Here is an 18,231-nt window from a genome sequence, read left to right as displayed (position 1 = left end):
ACCAGGGTGTAAGGAGACCGTACTACAGTACACACAGACACCAGGGGGTAAGGAGAGGCACTACAGTACACAGACACCAGGGGGTAAGGAGACATCACTACAGTACACACAGACACCAGGGGGTAAGGAGAGACACTACAGTACACAGACACCAGGGGGTAAGGAGACATCACTACAGTACACACAGACACCAGGGGGTAAGGAGAGGCACTACAGTACACACAGACACCAGGGGGTAAGGAGACATCACTACAGTACACACAGACACCAGGGGGTAAGGAGAGGCACTACAGTACACACAGACACCAGGGGGTAAGGAGAGGCACTACAGTACACACAGACACCAGGGGGTAAGGGGAGACACTACAGTATACACAGACACCAGGGGGTAAGGAGACATCACTACAGTACACACAGACACCAGGGGGTAAGGAGAGACACTACAGTACACACAGACACCAGGGGGTAAGGAGAGACACTACAGTACACAGACACCAGGGGGTAAGGAGAGACACTACAGTACACAGACACCAGTGGGTAAGGAGAGACACTACAGTACACACAGACACCAGGGGGTAAGGAGAGGCACTACAGTACACACAGACACCAGGGGGTAAGGGGAGACACTACAGTATACACAGACACCAGGGGGTAAGGAGACATCACTACAGTACACACAGACACCAGGGGGTAAGGAGAGGCACTACAGTACACACAGACACCAGGGGGTAAGGAGAGGCACTACAGTACACACAGACACCAGGGGGTAAGGGGAGACACTACAGTATACACAGACACCAGGGGGTAAGGAGACATCACTACAGTACACACAGACAACAGGGGGTAAGGAGAGACACTACAGTACACACAGACACCAGTGGGTAAGGAGAGACACTACAGTACACAGACACCAGGGGGTAAGGAGAGGCACTACAGTACACAGACACCAGGGGGTAAGGAGAGACACTACAGTACACAGACACCAGGGGGTAAGGAGACATCACTACAGTACACAGACACCAGGGGGTAAGGAGAGACACTACAGTACACAGACACCAGGGGGTAAGGAGAGGCACTACAGTACACAGACACCAGGGGGTAAGGAGACCGTACTACAGTACACACAGACACCAGGGTGTAAGGAGACCGTACTACAGTACACACAGACACCAGGGTGTAAGGAGACCATACTACAGTACACACAGACACCAGGGTGTAAGGAGACCGTACTACAGTACACACAGACACCAGGGGGTAAGGAGACATCACTACAGTACACACAGACACCAGGGGGTAAGGAGAGACACTACAGTACACAGACACCAGGGGGTAAGGAGACATCACTACAGTATACACAGACACCAGGGGGTAAGGAGAGACACTACAGTACACAGACACCAGGGGGTAAGGAGAGACACTACAGTACACACAGACACCAGGGGGTAAGGAGAGACACTACAGTACACAGACACCAGGGGGTAAGGAGAGACACTACAGTACACACAGACACCAGGGGGTAAGGAGAGGCACTACAGTACACACAGACACCAGGGTGTAAGGAGACCGTACTACAGTACACACAGACACCAGGGGGTAAGGAGAGGCACTACAGTACACAGACACCAGGGGGTAAGGAGACATCACTAGAGTACACAGACACCAGGGGGTAAGGAGAGGCACTACAGTACACAGACACCAGGGGGTAAGGAGACATCACTACAGTACACACAGACACCAGGGGGTAAGGAGAGGCACTACAGTACACACAGACACCAGGGGGTAAGGAGACAGCACCTCAGTACACACAGACACCAGGCGGTAAGGAGACAGCACCTCAGTACACACAGACACCAGGGGGTAAGGAGACAGCACTACAGTACACAGACACCAGGGGGTAAGGAGACAGCACCTCAGTACACACAGACACCAGGGGGTAAGGAGACCGTACTACAGTATACACAGACACCAGGGGGTAAGGAGACAGCACCTCAGTACACACAGACACCAGGTGGTAAGGAGACATTACCTCAGTACACACAGACACCAGGGGGTAAGGAGAGACACTACAGTACACACAGACACCAGGGTGTAAGGAGAGTCACTACAGTACACACAGACACCAGGGGGTAAGGAGACAGCACTACAGTACACAGACACCAGGGGGTAAGGAGACAGCACCTCAGTACACACAGACACCAGGGGGTAAGGAGACCGTACTACAGTATACACAGACACCAGGGGGTAAGGAGACAGCACCTCAGTACACACAGACACCAGGGGGTAAGGAGACATTACCTCAGTACACACAGACACCAGGGGGTAAGGAGACAGCACTACAGTACACACAGACACCAGGGGGTAAGGAGACAGCACCTCAGTACACACAGACACCAGGGGGTAAGGAGACATCACCTCAGTACACACAGACACCAGGGGGTAAGGAGACAGCACTACAGTACACAGACACCAGGGGGTAAGGAGACAGCACCTCAGTACACACAGACACCAGGGGGTAAGGAGACAGCACCTCAGTACACACAGACACCAGGGGGTAAGGAGAGACACTACAGTACACACAGACACCAGGGTGTAAGGAGAGTCACTACAGTACACGGACACCAGGGGGTAAGGAGAGACAATACAGTACACACAGACACCAGGGTGTAAGGAGAGTCACTACAGTACACACAGACACCAGGGGGTAAGGAGAGACACTACAGTACACACAGACACCAGGGTGTAAGGAGAGTCACTACAGTACACACAGACACCAGGGGGTAAGGAGAGACACTACAGTACACACAGACACCAGGGTGTAAGGAGAGTCACTACAGTACACGGACACCCTCTCCTCTCTCGGTTTCTGTGTTAGTGGGAGAAAGCTTGCTTTTAGCTGTCTGGTTGTTGGATCTGTGGAGGAAGGAGAAACGAGAAGCATTTTAACACTTTTCAGACAGAGGGACTGTCATATACTCTCTCTCTCCCTCTCCCTGTCTCTCTCTCTGCCTCTCTCTCTTTCTCTCTCTCTCTCTCTGTCTCTCCCTCTCTCTCTCTGTCTCTCCCTCTCTCTCTCTCTCTCTGTCTCTCCATCCCCATCTCTCTCTCTTTGTCTCTCTCTCTCCCTCTCTCTCGCTCTCTCCCTCTCTCTCCATCCCCATCTCCCTCTCTCTGTCTCCGTCTCTCTCTGCAGTTGAGTTTCCAGTTGAAGGTGGGGGTGATGTACTGTGCGTCGGGACAGAGCAGTGAAGAGGATATGTACAACAATGATTCGGCAGGTCCTGCTCTGGAGGAGTTCCTTCAGCTGCTTGGGGAGAGGGTCCGACTGAAAGGATTCACCAAGTACCGAGCCCAGCTGGACACTAAGAGTACGTTACCACACACACACAGTGTTGTACCGAGCCCAGCTGGACACTAAGAGTACGTTACCACACACACACAGTGTTGTACCGAGCCCAGCTGGACACTAAGAGTACGTTACCACACAGTGTTATACCGAGCCCAGCTGGACACTAAGAGTACGTTACCACACACACACAGTGTTGTACCGAGCCCAGCTGGACACTAAGAGTACGTTACCACACACACACAGTGTTGTACCGAGCCCAGCTGGACACTAAGAGTACGTTACCACACACACAGTGTTGTACCGAGCCCAGCTGGACACTAAGAGTACGTTACCACACACACAGTGTTATACCGAGCCCAGCTGGACACTAAGAGTACATTACCACACAGTGTTATACCGAGCCCAGCTGGACACTAAGAGGACGTTACCACACAGTGTTATACCGAGCCCAGCTGGACACTAAGAGTACGTTACCAGACACACAGTGTTATACCGAGCCCAGCTGGACACTAAGAGTACATTACCACACAGTGTTATACCGAGCCCAGCTGGACACTAAGAGGACGTTACCACACAGTGTTATACCGAGCCCAGCTGGACACTAAGAGTACGTTACCACACACACACAGTGTTGTACCGAGCCCAGCTGGACACTAAGAGTACGTTACCACACAGTGTTATACCGAGCCCAGCTGGACACTAAGAGTACGTTACCACACACACACAGTGTTATCTCCCTCTATCTCTCTCATGCCCAGCTTAACACCAAGTAGACTTGGGAAGGCGGGGGGGATATCCAGATTCATATCTTCATTCCGACCTTGTGCCATCCCGGAATATTAGGTAATACTGTCACTGAACACAAGAGGCGCTATTTTCCAACCCCACTGAGCCCTCTGTAATGCGAAGATTAGCATTGCTAACAAACTACATGTAAAATCCTATAGCGAATGCTAGCTAAATGCTAATGGGCATATTGTGAATTTATACAGTCAGGACACTGTCCTATATTTTCAGGACAGATATCCCAGCTCATAAAGTAACTCACAATGCTACTCACAGTTAGCTACAAACACAAAACAAATATTAAACACCCCAAGGCTCTTGATCCAGGAGGGGATTCTCTGCTGTTACAAAGAAGGGCTTGATCGCAAGAAGCTAACCACTTAGCTAGATAACTTAGCTACAATATTAGCAAACCAAGTGGACAACTGCAGAGCATTTAGCACATTTTACACAATTAAAATAATAGATATATTTTCTGGCGCGTGCTCCGGTCTCAAGCTTCATAACTATAAATAATGTGCCCGGTGAAATTAAGATCATGTTGACTGCAGGTATTTACTTAAAGTATCTACAAATATTCAAATGTATTTAAAATATATATATATTTTTATAGTTTAAACGATATTGACGGTATTGGAAAAAACATCCCGTTGCTATTTCCAAATACCTCGGTATATAAGGTAAATATCCGATATACTGCCCAAGCCTAGTGGCAGTTTAAACTATATATTTAAAAAAAAATGTAATGTCACCCAGCTCTAGAACATTCTGTGTAAGGTTCTGCGTCAGACAGACAATCTAGACATGGGGCTGTTATATACAGGAGAGATGATGGCAGTTGGAACAATAACACATTCTTACACGTCTTAGTTTTCTCTCTTAGCTGACTTCTCTTGGACCCATCTCCTCTACACCACCTATAAGGACTATGCACCTGTCTGTCTCTCCTCCAGCTGACTTCTCTTGGACCCATCTCCTCTACACCACCTATAAGGACTATGCACCTGTCTGTCTAACTCTACTGTCTGTCTCTCCTCCAGCTGACTCCACAGGGACCCATTCCCTGTACACCACCTATAAGGACTATGCACCTGTCTGTCTAACTCTACTGTCTGTCTCTCCTCCAGCTGACTCAACAGGGACCCATTCCCTCTATACCACCTATAAGGACTATGCACCTGTCTGTCTAACTCTACTGTCTGTCTCTCCTCCAGCTGACTCAACAGGGACCCATTCCCTCTATACCACCTATAAGGACTATGCACCTGTCTGTCTAACTCTACTGTCTGTTTCTCCTCCAGCTGACTCAACAGGGACCCATCCCCTCTACACCACCTATAAGGACTATGCACCTGTCTGTCTAACTCTACTGTCTGTCTCTCCTCCAGCTGACTCCACAGGGACCCATTCCCTCTATACCACCTATAAGGACTATGAACCTGTCTGTCTAACTCTACTGTCTGTCTGTCTCTCCTCCAGCTGACTCCACAGGGACCCATTCCCTCTACACCACCTATAAGGACTATGCACCTGTCTGTCTAACTCTACTGTCTGTCTGTCTCTCCTCCAGCTGACTCCACAGGGACCCACTCCCTGTACACCACCTATAAGGACTATGAGGTGATGTTTCATGTCTCCACCATGCTGCCCTACACACCCAACAACAAACAACAGGTATGGATAGTTATTATTGACCAACGTTGAGATGTTATACAGGCCGAAGACTATTAGAACAAACTAAACTAAATTGTTCATTAAATAAATTATCTGGAGAGGTAGAAAACTCCAATGATCAAGTCCTTTAAAACAATGCTACTGACTTAAAAAAATAAAAAATCTTATCATCCTTTAAAATGTCTTAGAAATAAATATAATTACAGAAATACAGCCCGTTTGATGCATTTTGCTTCATAGGATGGAAAATGCATCATACCGGCTGTATTTGGAAATTATATATCTTGTAAACTTGATTGCTGACATGCAAAGCATTTTGGGACAATATCACCAATGGACTAATGAAACAAATACCAAAAGATAATTTTTGGTTGGGATTTTCCTTTAAATGTTAGGGAAAACAAACAAATTGAAAACCATATTTTTTTTCCCCCACAAAATTTTTATCACAGTGCAGTTATCACAAAACATATAATTTTCCTAACTAGACGATAGGCTATGTAGATCTGGGGAAGGTTGTGTGATAGGCTATGTAGATCTGGGGAAGGTTGTGTGATAGGCTATGTAGATCTGGGGAAGGTTGTGTGATAGGCTATGTAGATCTGGGGAAGGTTGTGTGATAGGCTATGTAGATCTGGGGAAGGTTGTGTGATAGGCTATGTAGATCTGGGGAAGGTTGTGTGATAGGCTATGTAGATCTGGGGAAGGTTGTGTGATAGACTATGAAGATCTGGGGAAGGTTGTGTGATAGGCTATGTAGATCTGGGGAAGGTTGTGTGATAGGCTATGAAGATCTGGGGATGGTTGTGTGATAGGCTATGTAGATCTGGGGAAGGTTGTGTGATAGGCTATGAAGATCTGGGGAAGGTTGTGTGATAGGCTATGTAGATCTGGGGAAGGTTGTGTGATAGGCTATGAAGATCTGGGGAAGGTTGTGTGATAGGCTATGAAGATCTGGGGAAGGTTGTGTGATAGGCTATGTAGATCTGGGGAAGGTTGTGTGATAGGCTATGTAGATCTGGGGAAGGTTGTGTGATAGGCTATGTAGATCTGGGGAAGGTTGTGTGATAGGCTATGTAGATCTGGGGAAGGTTGTGTGATAGGCTATGTAGATCTGGGGAAGGTTGTGTGATAGGCTATGTAGATCTGGGGAAGGTTGTGTGATAGGCTATGTAGATCTGGGGAAGGTTGTGTGATAGGCTATGTAGATCTGGGGAAGGTTGTGTGATAGGCTATGAAGATCTGGGGAAGGTTGTGTGATAGGCTATGAAGATCTGGGGAAGGTGTAATTTAAAGATAGCAGAAAATAACCCGCCTATTGGGTCAATTTCCATTGACGAGCATTGAATGAGAGGCTATCAGCACAAAATGTATATTTACATAATATGTAAATAAACTTCTCAATTCACATTAGCAACGGGAATGACACAAGCTGAGAGAAAGTGTTGGTGATGTTCTTGCTTCGCAGCTCAAAAGTGCCAGAAATGTCACTGTAGCAAATTATTAATTTATATGCAAGCAACAACTTCATGTATCTACCATATTACACTCTTAATTAATGCAACAATTCACAAACGTGCAGACGTTTAAATGGTTTATTTTCTCTTCCATATACTCGTTAATTTAGCAAGACAATAACACAGCCAAGTGGAACAGCTGCTACCTAACATGCTACAACATCAAGTGAACAACGCTTCGTCAAGTAAATTCAGCATTGCGAAAATGAACATTTACCGCTCTCATACGAATATATAAAAGTAATATTATCATACAGTGTCAGTCATATTATATAGAGCTAGGTAGCAAGCTAAACAAAATGTCTGCACTCTGCATCCTCACACAGCTAACGTTAGCTAAAGTTGGCAAATTAGTAGGCTAAGTTAACTGGCCAGTTAGCTGAATGCTAACGTCAGCGAACGTTAGCTAAACGATAGTGATGTCGTTTTTTGGCCCACCTTAGAACAAACCATTGTTTCATTTCAACAATATCATGCAAATCAATACATTAAAAAACTATAATTGTAACTGACAAATTCATTGAGCAGTTGAGTTCCTGCTTGCTTTTTGCATTGGAATGTTCTGAAAATCCCTTAAAGCTACGGCGTCAATTTCAGAGTACCCGCCTTTTAACTGCAATTTCAGATAAAAACTCAATAGGAAGGATACCTCCCAACTGTTTCAAAAACATTGCTCTGCTATTACGATTTATACTATATACTTCTCCTCTGTTTTTGGTGCCCTCACTTCCGGCCTGTGAACAGCGTGAAGCGAACCCATGGACATGAGCAGATAATTATGTGTGACCGTGTCAGAGCGAAGTGATCTCAATATCACGGCCTATTTTTTTTTTTTATATATTTTTTTAAATTTTACCTTTTTATTTAAGTCAGCAAGTCAGTTAAGAACAAATTCTTATTTTCAATGACGGCCTAGGAACAGTGGGTTAACTTCCTGTTCAGGGGCAGACGCTCTAACCACTAGGCTACCCTGCCGCCCCTATTCATTGATGATAGGTCCTGCTTTACTGAAGTTGCGAGACATGACAAGCCATGAAATTACGAGACACAGTTGTGCATATAAAAACCATAACCGGCACGCAAATCGGTAGAAATGGTAAGATAAATTGGCATTCCACATAAGGTTGCTGACTCCTCGTGTAGCCTATTATTGGCAACTTCAGGAGGGTAATGGCCGGATCTGTGACAGCCAGTAGAAGCCGGAGGAGAACGGTCGGGGCTCAGGTTTTTTTTCATTTTTTTTTCTGCTTATCTAGATCTCTGGCTCCCTCTTGAGTCATTTTGTCTTATTTCATCCAATAGTAAACGTTTAAGCATCAGACAAGCTCAATGCAAATAGTTGATTTTATTAAAACATATATGGAAAAATACACGTTTAAAAATGTTGGCCAATCAATTGACAGATGATTTTCGGTCAACAAAGATTTTTGTTTTTTGGGGACAGCCCTACTATACTGTGCCCCTCCCCTCTCTCCATCTATTGCTGTCTCGCTATGAAAGTGTTCTTGGAACTAATCAGTCTCCTCCGTTCCCAAAAATACAGACTCTTAGGAGTCGATTCCTAGACAAATTTAATCTTGACACTAAGAAATGGAGGTCGACACCGGAAGTCGACGCGCAACGAGTCCATTATTGTGGACTCTCCACCGCTACGTCATCGTCGTTAACAGATGGAAAATGGCAAGAGACAGCAGCGAAGTCTTGTATGGCAACACTTTGGTAGTACAGTAATGGTAGTATAGGTACAGTAATGGTAGTATAGGTACAGTAATGGTAGTACAATGCTTAACCATGTGACCTGGACCCAAACCGTTGCTGGCAACAGCTACATTGTGTACATTTTATTCATTTTTCTGACCATTTAATTGCAGAATAAAATAAAAGAGAGATTGTCACATCCCTAAATAGATTATTGAAAATGTGACCATCTTGTTGTCCATGTGTTTACCTTGAGAGTTTTCCTTTGCTGTTTTCTCTAACCAATTTGTCTACATTTCCCAGCTCCTGAGGAAGCGTCACATAGGGAATGACATAGTGACCATCGTATTCCAGGAGCCTGGGGCTCAACCCTTCACCCCCAAGAACATACGGTCACACTTCCAACACGTGTTTGTAGTGGTGAGAGCACACCAACCCTGCTCTGACAACACCTCCTATAGGTGAGTGGGAACGTCTAATGCACGCATGGCACACGCATGGCACACGCATGACACACGCATGACACACGCATGACACACGCATAACACACGCATAACACACGCATGACACACTGAGGCACTGAGCGGAGACACACGGAGACACTGAGCAGAGACACACAGAGACCCTGAGCAGAGACACACAGAGACCCTGAGCAGAGACACACAGAGACACACAGAGACCCTGAGCAGAGACACACAGAGACCCTGAGCAGAGACACACAGAGACACACAGAGACACACAGAGACACTTATTTCTATTTCCCTTTTGTTTCTGTTTTACCTTCTGTTATTTCTTGTGCTACATTGATATTGATCACTGCATTGTTGGGGTTAAGAGCTGGCAAGAAAGGCATTTCACTGCACCTATCACACTACTATGACTGACCCTGTAAAACAACACCTATCACACTACTATGACTGACCCTGTAAAACAACACCTATCACACTACTATGACTGACCCTGTAAAACAACACCTATTATACTACTATGACTGACCCTGTAAAACAACACCCATCACACTACTATGACTGACCCTGTAAAACAACACCTATCACACTACTATGTCTGACCCTGTAAAACAACACCCATCACACTACTATGACTGACCCTGTAAAATAACACCTATCGTACTACTATGACTGACCCTGTAAAACAACACCTATCACACTACTATGACTGACCCTGTAAAACAACACCTATCACACTACTATGACTGACCCTGTAAAACAACACCCATCATACTACTATGACTGACCCTGTAAAACAACACCTATCACACTACTATGACTGACCCTGTACAACAACACCTATCATACTACTATGACTGACCCTGTAAAACAACACATTACACTGCACCAATCCGGTGTATGTCACAATAATACACATTGCATTAATTTTATGTACATAATCTGGTTTGGCGGTTTTCAGATTTTCATATCGTCATACTGTCCTTCTCTCATCCCGGGATTTATTGTATTACCGGTTTGGTACACAAAGGGGCGCACCATTTAAAAAAATGTTTAAAAAAAATAAATAATACAATCGGTTACCAGAATGTTAACAAAACTCGCACAAGTAATAGTGAATTTTCATGGAAGCTGCTAGCTAAATATGATAACGAGCGCAAACTAAAATAAACGAAACGCAAAGACAGGAAATCCAGCTCATAATGTTCTACCTGTATAGGTAGGAGCTACCGAATGTCCAAACATTTTACAAGCGAATGTGAATGAGAGACATTGTGCAAATGAACACAGTTTTGACGCATGCTTGTCTGGAAGAAGAACAGTACTGGCTCTGGAGCAGAATGTCTCCACGCAGTGTCTATGTGGAGTCTGGAGTTGCTTGGGAAACAGGCCTTCCTGGGAGGGGGGGAGCAGAAGGGCCGAGAACGGAGAGGAGAAAAAAAAACTTGAGGAAATGAAAGGATGGCAGCAGTACAGTTAACCCATCCAAAGGGCTTTGACTTCTCAAACACGGCAGAAACACAACACAGGTGATGCCTCGTCACCTTATTCATTCAGTAACTTCGATACCTACCAAGTTAAACTTAAGGGTCGAGTTAACGCAGAATTCTTCATTTTACAGGGGGGGGGGGGGGGAGTTAAAACATGTAAGAAATCTCTTGCTGCGTTTTTGTAAACACAGATCTAAAATGCATCTTATTGTAACTTCCTGCTCGGCATCAGACACATTTTGTGCTTCAACTGGGATGAGAATCGATGGCGTTGGATCAGCAGACAGCGCTCTGACTGATGTGTAGCTTCTTTCTTCAGCTACTTTTCTCCAGGTAGCCAGCCTACTTTCCTCCATGTAGCCAGCCTACTTTCCTCCATGTAGCCAGCCTACTTTCCTCCATGTAGCCAGCCTACTTTCCTCCAGGTAGCCAGCCTACTTTCCTCCAGGTAGCCAGCCTACTTTCCTCCAGGTAGCCAGCCTACTTTCCTCCATGTAGCCAGCCTACTTTCCTCCAGGTAGCCAGCCTACTTTCCTCCAGGTAGCCAGCCTACTTTCCTCCAGGTAGCCAGCCTACTTTCCTCCAATAAAATATAAGATGAACTTTTAGCAAAGTGTTAGGAAATGTAGCTGGCTACATACTTTTCCATGATGAACATTAGAAATGTTATGGGAGTACATGCATAATGGGTCTCGAATGCATAATGCTTTTGCAAAAATTGTAAGCTCTTTTACTGCCTGCAAGATAGCATCTATTGTCATTGGATTAAAACAAAGCTGTTTTCTGACGAATGTGTTGCACTAATGTATATTCTGTGAAGGGAAACTATAGTTGCATATCTCTGATCTCTCTCTATTGAAGAAAAAAAAACACTGTTGAATTTCAATATAATACGTTACCCTTAATACACAGCTGGACTCACCTGCTACCTTTTTCTCCTGGTGTGCTACTTACAAACCAACACGTGACTGGCGCAACAGTTCTAGTGAACTGTGGTAAGCTTCATAAAATGTGAAATGAAGAACACGATCTGCTTTATCTCAACGTAAAAAGTAGATACCTTCAGTCAGATAGTAACTTATACCCTGGTATACATTCGAAAGTATTCAGACCCCTTGACTTTTTCCACATTTTGTTACGTCACAGCCTTGTTCTAAAATTGATTACATATTTTTTGTTTGTTCATCAATCTACACACAATACCCCACCATGATAAAGAAAAAACAGGTTTTTAGACATGACATTTTTTACAAAGTATTCAGGTCCTTCACTCAGTACTTGGTGGAAGCACCTTTGGCAGCGATTACAGCCTTGTCTTCCTGGGTATGACGCTTCAAACTTGACACACCTGTATTTGGGGAGTTTCTCCCATTCTTCTCTGCAGATCCTCTCAAGCTCTGTCAGGTTGGATGGGGAGTGTTGCTGCACAGCTATTTTCAGGTCACTCCAGAGATGTTCGATTGGGTTCAAGTCCGGGTTCTGGCAGGGCAACGCAAGGACATTCAGAGACTTGTCTCAGAGCCACTCCTGCGTTGTCTTGGCTGTGTGTTTAGATTCTTTGTCCTGCTGGAAGGTAAACCTTCGCCCCCAGTCTGAGGTCCTGAGTGCTCTGGTGTAGTTTTTCATCAAGGATCTTTGTACTTTGCTCCATTCATCTCTCCCTCGCTCCTGACTAGTCTCCCAGTCCCTGCCGCTGAAAAACATCCCCACAGCATGATGCTGCCACTACCACCATGCTTCACTGTAGGGATGCCACCACCATGCTTCACCGTGCCAGGTTTCCTCCAGACATGACACTTGGCATTCAGAACAAAGAGTTCAATCTTGGTTTTATCAGACCAGAGAATCTTGTTTCTCATGGTCTGAGGGTCCTTTAGGTGCCTTTTTTGGCAAACTCCAAGTGGGCTGTCATGTGCATTTTACTGCTGGTACAGGGACAAGGTGGATTCGCAATTCAGTAGCTGAGACACAAGACGTATGTGACAGGGTCGACAGAAAATCACGGACTACAAAAAGAAAAACAGCCACGTCTTGGACACCGACGTGACGCTTCCAGAGAAGCTAAACACCTGTGTGCTGCTGGCTGGTGTGTTTACGGGCATATACAATCGCTCCCTATCCCAGTTTGTTGTCCCCACATGACGCATGACTTTCAACCTTCGTCTCTCCCGAGCCCGTACGGAAGTTGGAGCGATGAGATAAGATGGTAGCTACTAACAATTGGAAACCACGAAATTGGGGAGAAAAAAGTGGTAAAAATTCAACAACAACAAAAAAGGGACCAGTCAAGAATCATATCACCACCTTAGACCCACTTCAGTTTGCATACCGCCCCGATGCAATCGCTATCACAGCCCTATCTCATTTGGACAAAAGGAATACCTAATGCTGTTCATTGACTACAGCTCAGCATTCAACACCATAGTACCCTACAAGCTCTATAAGCTCTTCATTAAGCTGGAGGCCCTGGGTCTCAACCCCGCCCTGTGCAATTGGGTCCTGGACTTTCTGACGGGCCGCCCCCCAGGTGGTGAAGGTAGGAAACATCTCCACTTCGCTGACCCTCAACACTGGGGCCCCACAAGGGTGCGTGCTCAGCCCCCTCCTGTACTCTCTGTTCACCCACGACTGCGTGGCCAAGCACGCCTTCAACTCAATCATCAAGTGTGCAGACGACACAACAGTAGTGGGCTTGATTAACAACAACAGCGAGACACTCGGAGTGGGGTTTTAGGAAAACAACCTCTCACTCAACGTCAACAAAACAAAGGAGATGATTGTGGACTTCAGGAAACAGCAGAGGGAGCACCCCCCTATCCACATCGAAGGGACAACATTGAAGAAAATTGAAAGTTTTAAGTTCCTTGGCGTACACATCACTGACAAACTGAAATGGTCCACCCACACAGACAACGTGGTGAAGAACCTCTGGAGGCTGAAGCCCTTAAACCCTCACAAACTTTTACAGATGCACCATCGAGAGCGTCCTGTCGGCCTGTATCACCGCCTGGTACGGCAACTGCTCCGCCCACAACCGTAAGGCTCTCCAGAGAGTAGTGAGGTCGGCACAACGCATCACCGGGGGTGACCTACCCGCCCTCCATGACACCGACAGCACCCGATGTCACAGGAAGGCCAAAAAGATCATCAAGGACATCAACCACCCGAGCCACTGCCTGTTCACCCCGCTATCATCCAGAAGGCGAGGTCAGTACAGGTGCATCAAAGCTGGGATCGAGAGACTGAAAAACAGCTTCTATCTCAAGGCCATCAGACTGTTAAATCACTAACCCTGCACCTTAGACACTGCTGCCCGCTACCATCCTGAAAATGTAATACCTTATTTACATAAGAATTCAGACTTGAGATCTTTCTACAACTTGATTGGAGTCTACCTGTGGTAAATTCAATTGATTGGACAGGATTTGGGAAGGCACAAACCTGTATAGATACAGTGCATTTGGATATGATTCAGACCCCTTGACTTTTTCCACATTTTGTTACGTTACAACCTTATTCTAAAATGGATTACATTGTATTTTCTTTTAGTCCTCTATCTACACTCAATATCCCATAATATTTTTTTTTTAAACAGACATGCACTGTGAACTGTGGAACCTTATATAGACAGGTGTGTACTTTTCCAAATCATGTCCAAATCAATTGCATTTACCACAGGTGGACTCCAATCAAGTTGTTGAAACATCTCAAGGATGATCAATGGAAACAGGATGCACCTGAGCTCAATTTTGAGTTTTGTAGCAAAGGGTCTGAATATTTACGTAAATAAGCTATTTCAGTTTTAAAATTTTAGTACATTTGCAAAAATGTCTAAAAACCTCTTTTCACTTTGACGTTATGGGGTATTGTGTGTAGATCGAAGTATATATATATATATTTTTTAAATCCTGTATCGTAACAAAATGTGGGAAAAGTCGAGGGGTCTGAGAACTTTCAGAATAAACTGTATACAGATTCCCCCTATCCTGGTACACAACACCAGTCTCTGTGATAGATTCCCCCTAGCCTGGTACACAACACCAGTCTCTGTGATAGATTCCCCCTAGCCTGGTACACAACACCAGTCTCTGTGATAGATTCCCCCTAGCCTGGTACACAACACCAGTCTCTGTGATAGATTCCCCCTAGCCTGGTACACAACACCAGTCTCTGTGATAGATTCCCCCTAGCCTGGTACACAACACCAGTCTCTGTGATAGATTCCCCCTAGCCTGGTACACAACACCAGTCTCTGTGATAGATTCCCCCTAGCCTGCTACACAATACCAGTCTCTGTGATAGATTCCCCCTAGCCTGGTACACAACACCAGTCTCTGTGATAGATTCCCCCTAGCCTGGTACACAACACCAGTCTCTGTGATAGATTCCCCCTAGCCTGGTACACAATACCAGTCTCTGTGATAGATTCCCCCTAGCCTGGTACACAACACCAGACTCTGTGATAGATTCCCCCTAGCCTGGTACACAACACCAGTCTCTGTGATAGATTCCCCCTAGCCTGGTACACAACACCAGTCTCTGTGATAGATTCCCCCTAGCCTGGTACACAACACCAGTCTCTGTGATAGATTCCCCCTAGCCTGGTACACAACACCGGTCTCTGATAGAGTCCCCCTAGTGCAGCACCCTCTACTCCTCCTCCCATTCCAGCACCGAAAACAAATGGCATTCAGGACCATTTAAAACTGGTAAACTGCAGTTTCTTCCGTTTCCGTGATCAAGACACATACACACACACAGAGTGGAGTCGGTGAGAGAAGTTAAAGAGAGAAGGGGGAGACTTGATGAGAATTTTTCACTTTCTGTTTTTTTGTTTTTTTTCTCTTTCCCTCTTTTCACTATTTCAATTCAAGGGCTTTATTGGCATGGGAAACATGTTAACATTGCCTAAGCTCTCCCTCTTCTCTCAATTCAATTCAATTCAAGGGCTTTATTGGCATGGGAAACATGTTAACATTGCCTAAGCTCTCCCTCTTCTCTCAATTCAATTCAATTCAAGGGCTTTATTGGCATGGGAAACATGTGTTAACATTGCCAAAGCAAGTGAGGTAGACAACATACAAAGTGAATATATAAAGTGAAAAACAACAAAAATTAACAGTAAACATTACACATACAGAAGTTTCAAAACAGTAAAGACATTACAAATGTCATATTATATATATATATATATACAGTGTTCTAACAATGTACAAATGGCTAAAGGACACAAGATAAAATAAATAAGCATAAATATGGGTTGTATTTACAATGGTGTTTGTTCTTCACTGGTTGCCCTTTTCTCGTGGCAACAGGTCACAAATCTTGCTGCTTGTGATGGCACACTGTGGAATTTCACCCAGTAGATATGGGAGTTTTTCAAAATTGGATTTGTTTTCGAATTCTTTGTGGATCTGTGTAATCTGAGCGAAATATGTCTCTCTAATATGGTCATACATTGGGCAGGAGGTTAGGAAGTGCAGCTCAGTTTCCACCTCATTTTGTGGGAAGTGAGCACATAGCCTGTCTTCTCTTGAGAGCGATGTCTGCCTACGGCGGCCTTTCTCAATAGCAAGGCTATGCTCACTGAGTCTGTACATAGTCAAGGCTTTCCTTAATTTTGGGTCAGTCACAGTGGTCAGGTATTCTGCCGCTGTGTACTCTCTGTGTAGGGCCAAATAGCATTCTTCTCTCTTCTCTTCTCTCTCTCTCTCTCTCTCTCTCTCTCTCTCTCTCTCTCTCTCTCCCTCTTCTCTCTCATCATTCTCATCTCTCTCTCCTCTCTCTCTCTCCTCTCTCTCTCCTTCTCTCTCTCTCTCTCTCTCTCCTTCTCTCTCTCTCTCCTCTCTCTCTATCTCGTTAAGGGCTGTGTTAATATGGTTTATTGTGAGAGTTCCTGGTTCTCTGTGGGGTTCCTGCCTGCTGTACACAAAGCTGTGGTGTAGCATAGGGAAGATACAATGGCTTGACACGCGCGCACACACACACACACACACACACACACACACACACACACGCACGCATAAAAAAACACACACACTGCTCTCCAACCAGGTGTAAGACTGTATCAGCTTGGCCCTTTGTTTGGAGGGCGGCCTGACACAGGCTTAGTCTACCTCTACCCCCTCTACCTCTCCCTCTACCTCCTCTACCTCTACGTCCCTCTACCTCTACCTCCCTCTCTCCCTCTACCCTCTCTACCTCCCCTCTACCTCCCCCTCTACCTCCTCTACCTCTACCTCCCTCTCTACCTCCCCCTCTACCTCCTCTACCTCTACGTCCCTCTACCTCTACGTCCCTCTACCTCTACCTCCTCTACCTCTACCTCCCTCTCTACCTCCTCTCTACCTCTACCTCCCTCTACCTCCCTCTCTACCTCCCTCTCTACCTCTACCTCCCTCTCTACCTCTACCACCTCTACCTCTACCTCCTCTACCTCTACCTCTACCTCCCCCTCTACACCTCCACATACCTCTACGCCCCCCTTCTTTTTCCTCCCTCTACCTCTACCCCCTCTTCCTCCCTCTACCTCTACCTCCCTCTACCTCTACCCCCTCCACCTCTACCTCCCTCTACCTCCCTCTACCTCCCTCTCTACTTCCCTCTACCTCCCTCTACTTCCCTCTACCTCCCTCTACCTCCTTCTCTAACCTACCTTCTACCTCCCTCTACCTCCCTCTGCTAAACCTCCCTCTAGCCTCTACGCTCCCTCTACCGTCCCCCTCTACCCTCCCCTCTACCTACCTCTACCTCCCTCTCTACCTCCCTCTACCCTCTCTACCTCCCTCTACTCTACCTCCCCCTCTACCTCCCCCTCCACCTCTACCTCTACCTCCACCTCAACCTCCCTCGACCTCCCCCTACCTCCCTCTACCTCCCCCTTCCTCCCTCTCTACCTCCCCCTTCACCTCCCTCTCTACCCCCTCCACCTCCCTCTCTACCTCCCTCCACCTCCCTCTCTACCTCCCTCTACCTCCTCTCTACCCCCCTCAACCTCCCTCTCTACCCCCTCTACCTCCCTCTCTAACCTCCCTCCCCCTTCCTCTACCTCTACCCTCTCAACCTCCCTCTCTATACTACCCTCTCTACCCCCCTCCACCTCCCTCTCTACCTCCCTCTACCCCCCTCAACCTCCCTCTCTACCCCCTCTACCTCCCTCTCTACCTCCCTCCCCCTTCCTCTACCTCTACCCTCTCTACCCCCTCAACCTCCCTCTCTATACTACCCCTCTCTACCCCCTCAACCTCCCTCTC

At 46.2% G+C, this 18,231-nt stretch overlaps 1 protein-coding gene across 1 annotated transcript in view; it reads left to right on the top strand.

Moving 5' to 3' along the window:
* The window catches only part of sipa1l1 (signal-induced proliferation-associated 1 like 1), a 225,962-nt gene that overhangs the window by 140,985 nt on the left and 66,746 nt on the right, over positions 1–18,231 (top strand). Inside the window, exons 9-11 of the mRNA XM_031837956.1 lie at positions 3,191–3,365; positions 5,703–5,806; positions 9,325–9,482. Of these exons, the coding sequence (XP_031693816.1) occupies positions 3,191–3,365; positions 5,703–5,806; positions 9,325–9,482 (437 nt within the window). The remainder of the gene's footprint in view (positions 1–3,190; positions 3,366–5,702; positions 5,807–9,324; positions 9,483–18,231) is intronic.

The sequence above is a fragment of the Oncorhynchus kisutch genome, linkage group LG12 (genome assembly GCF_002021735.2).
Source record: "Oncorhynchus kisutch isolate 150728-3 linkage group LG12, Okis_V2, whole genome shotgun sequence".
Lineage (NCBI taxonomy): Eukaryota > Metazoa > Chordata > Actinopteri > Salmoniformes > Salmonidae > Oncorhynchus > Oncorhynchus kisutch.
The sequence above is the reverse complement of the archived record's forward strand: the minus strand, read 5'-3'. Positions and strand labels throughout refer to the sequence as shown.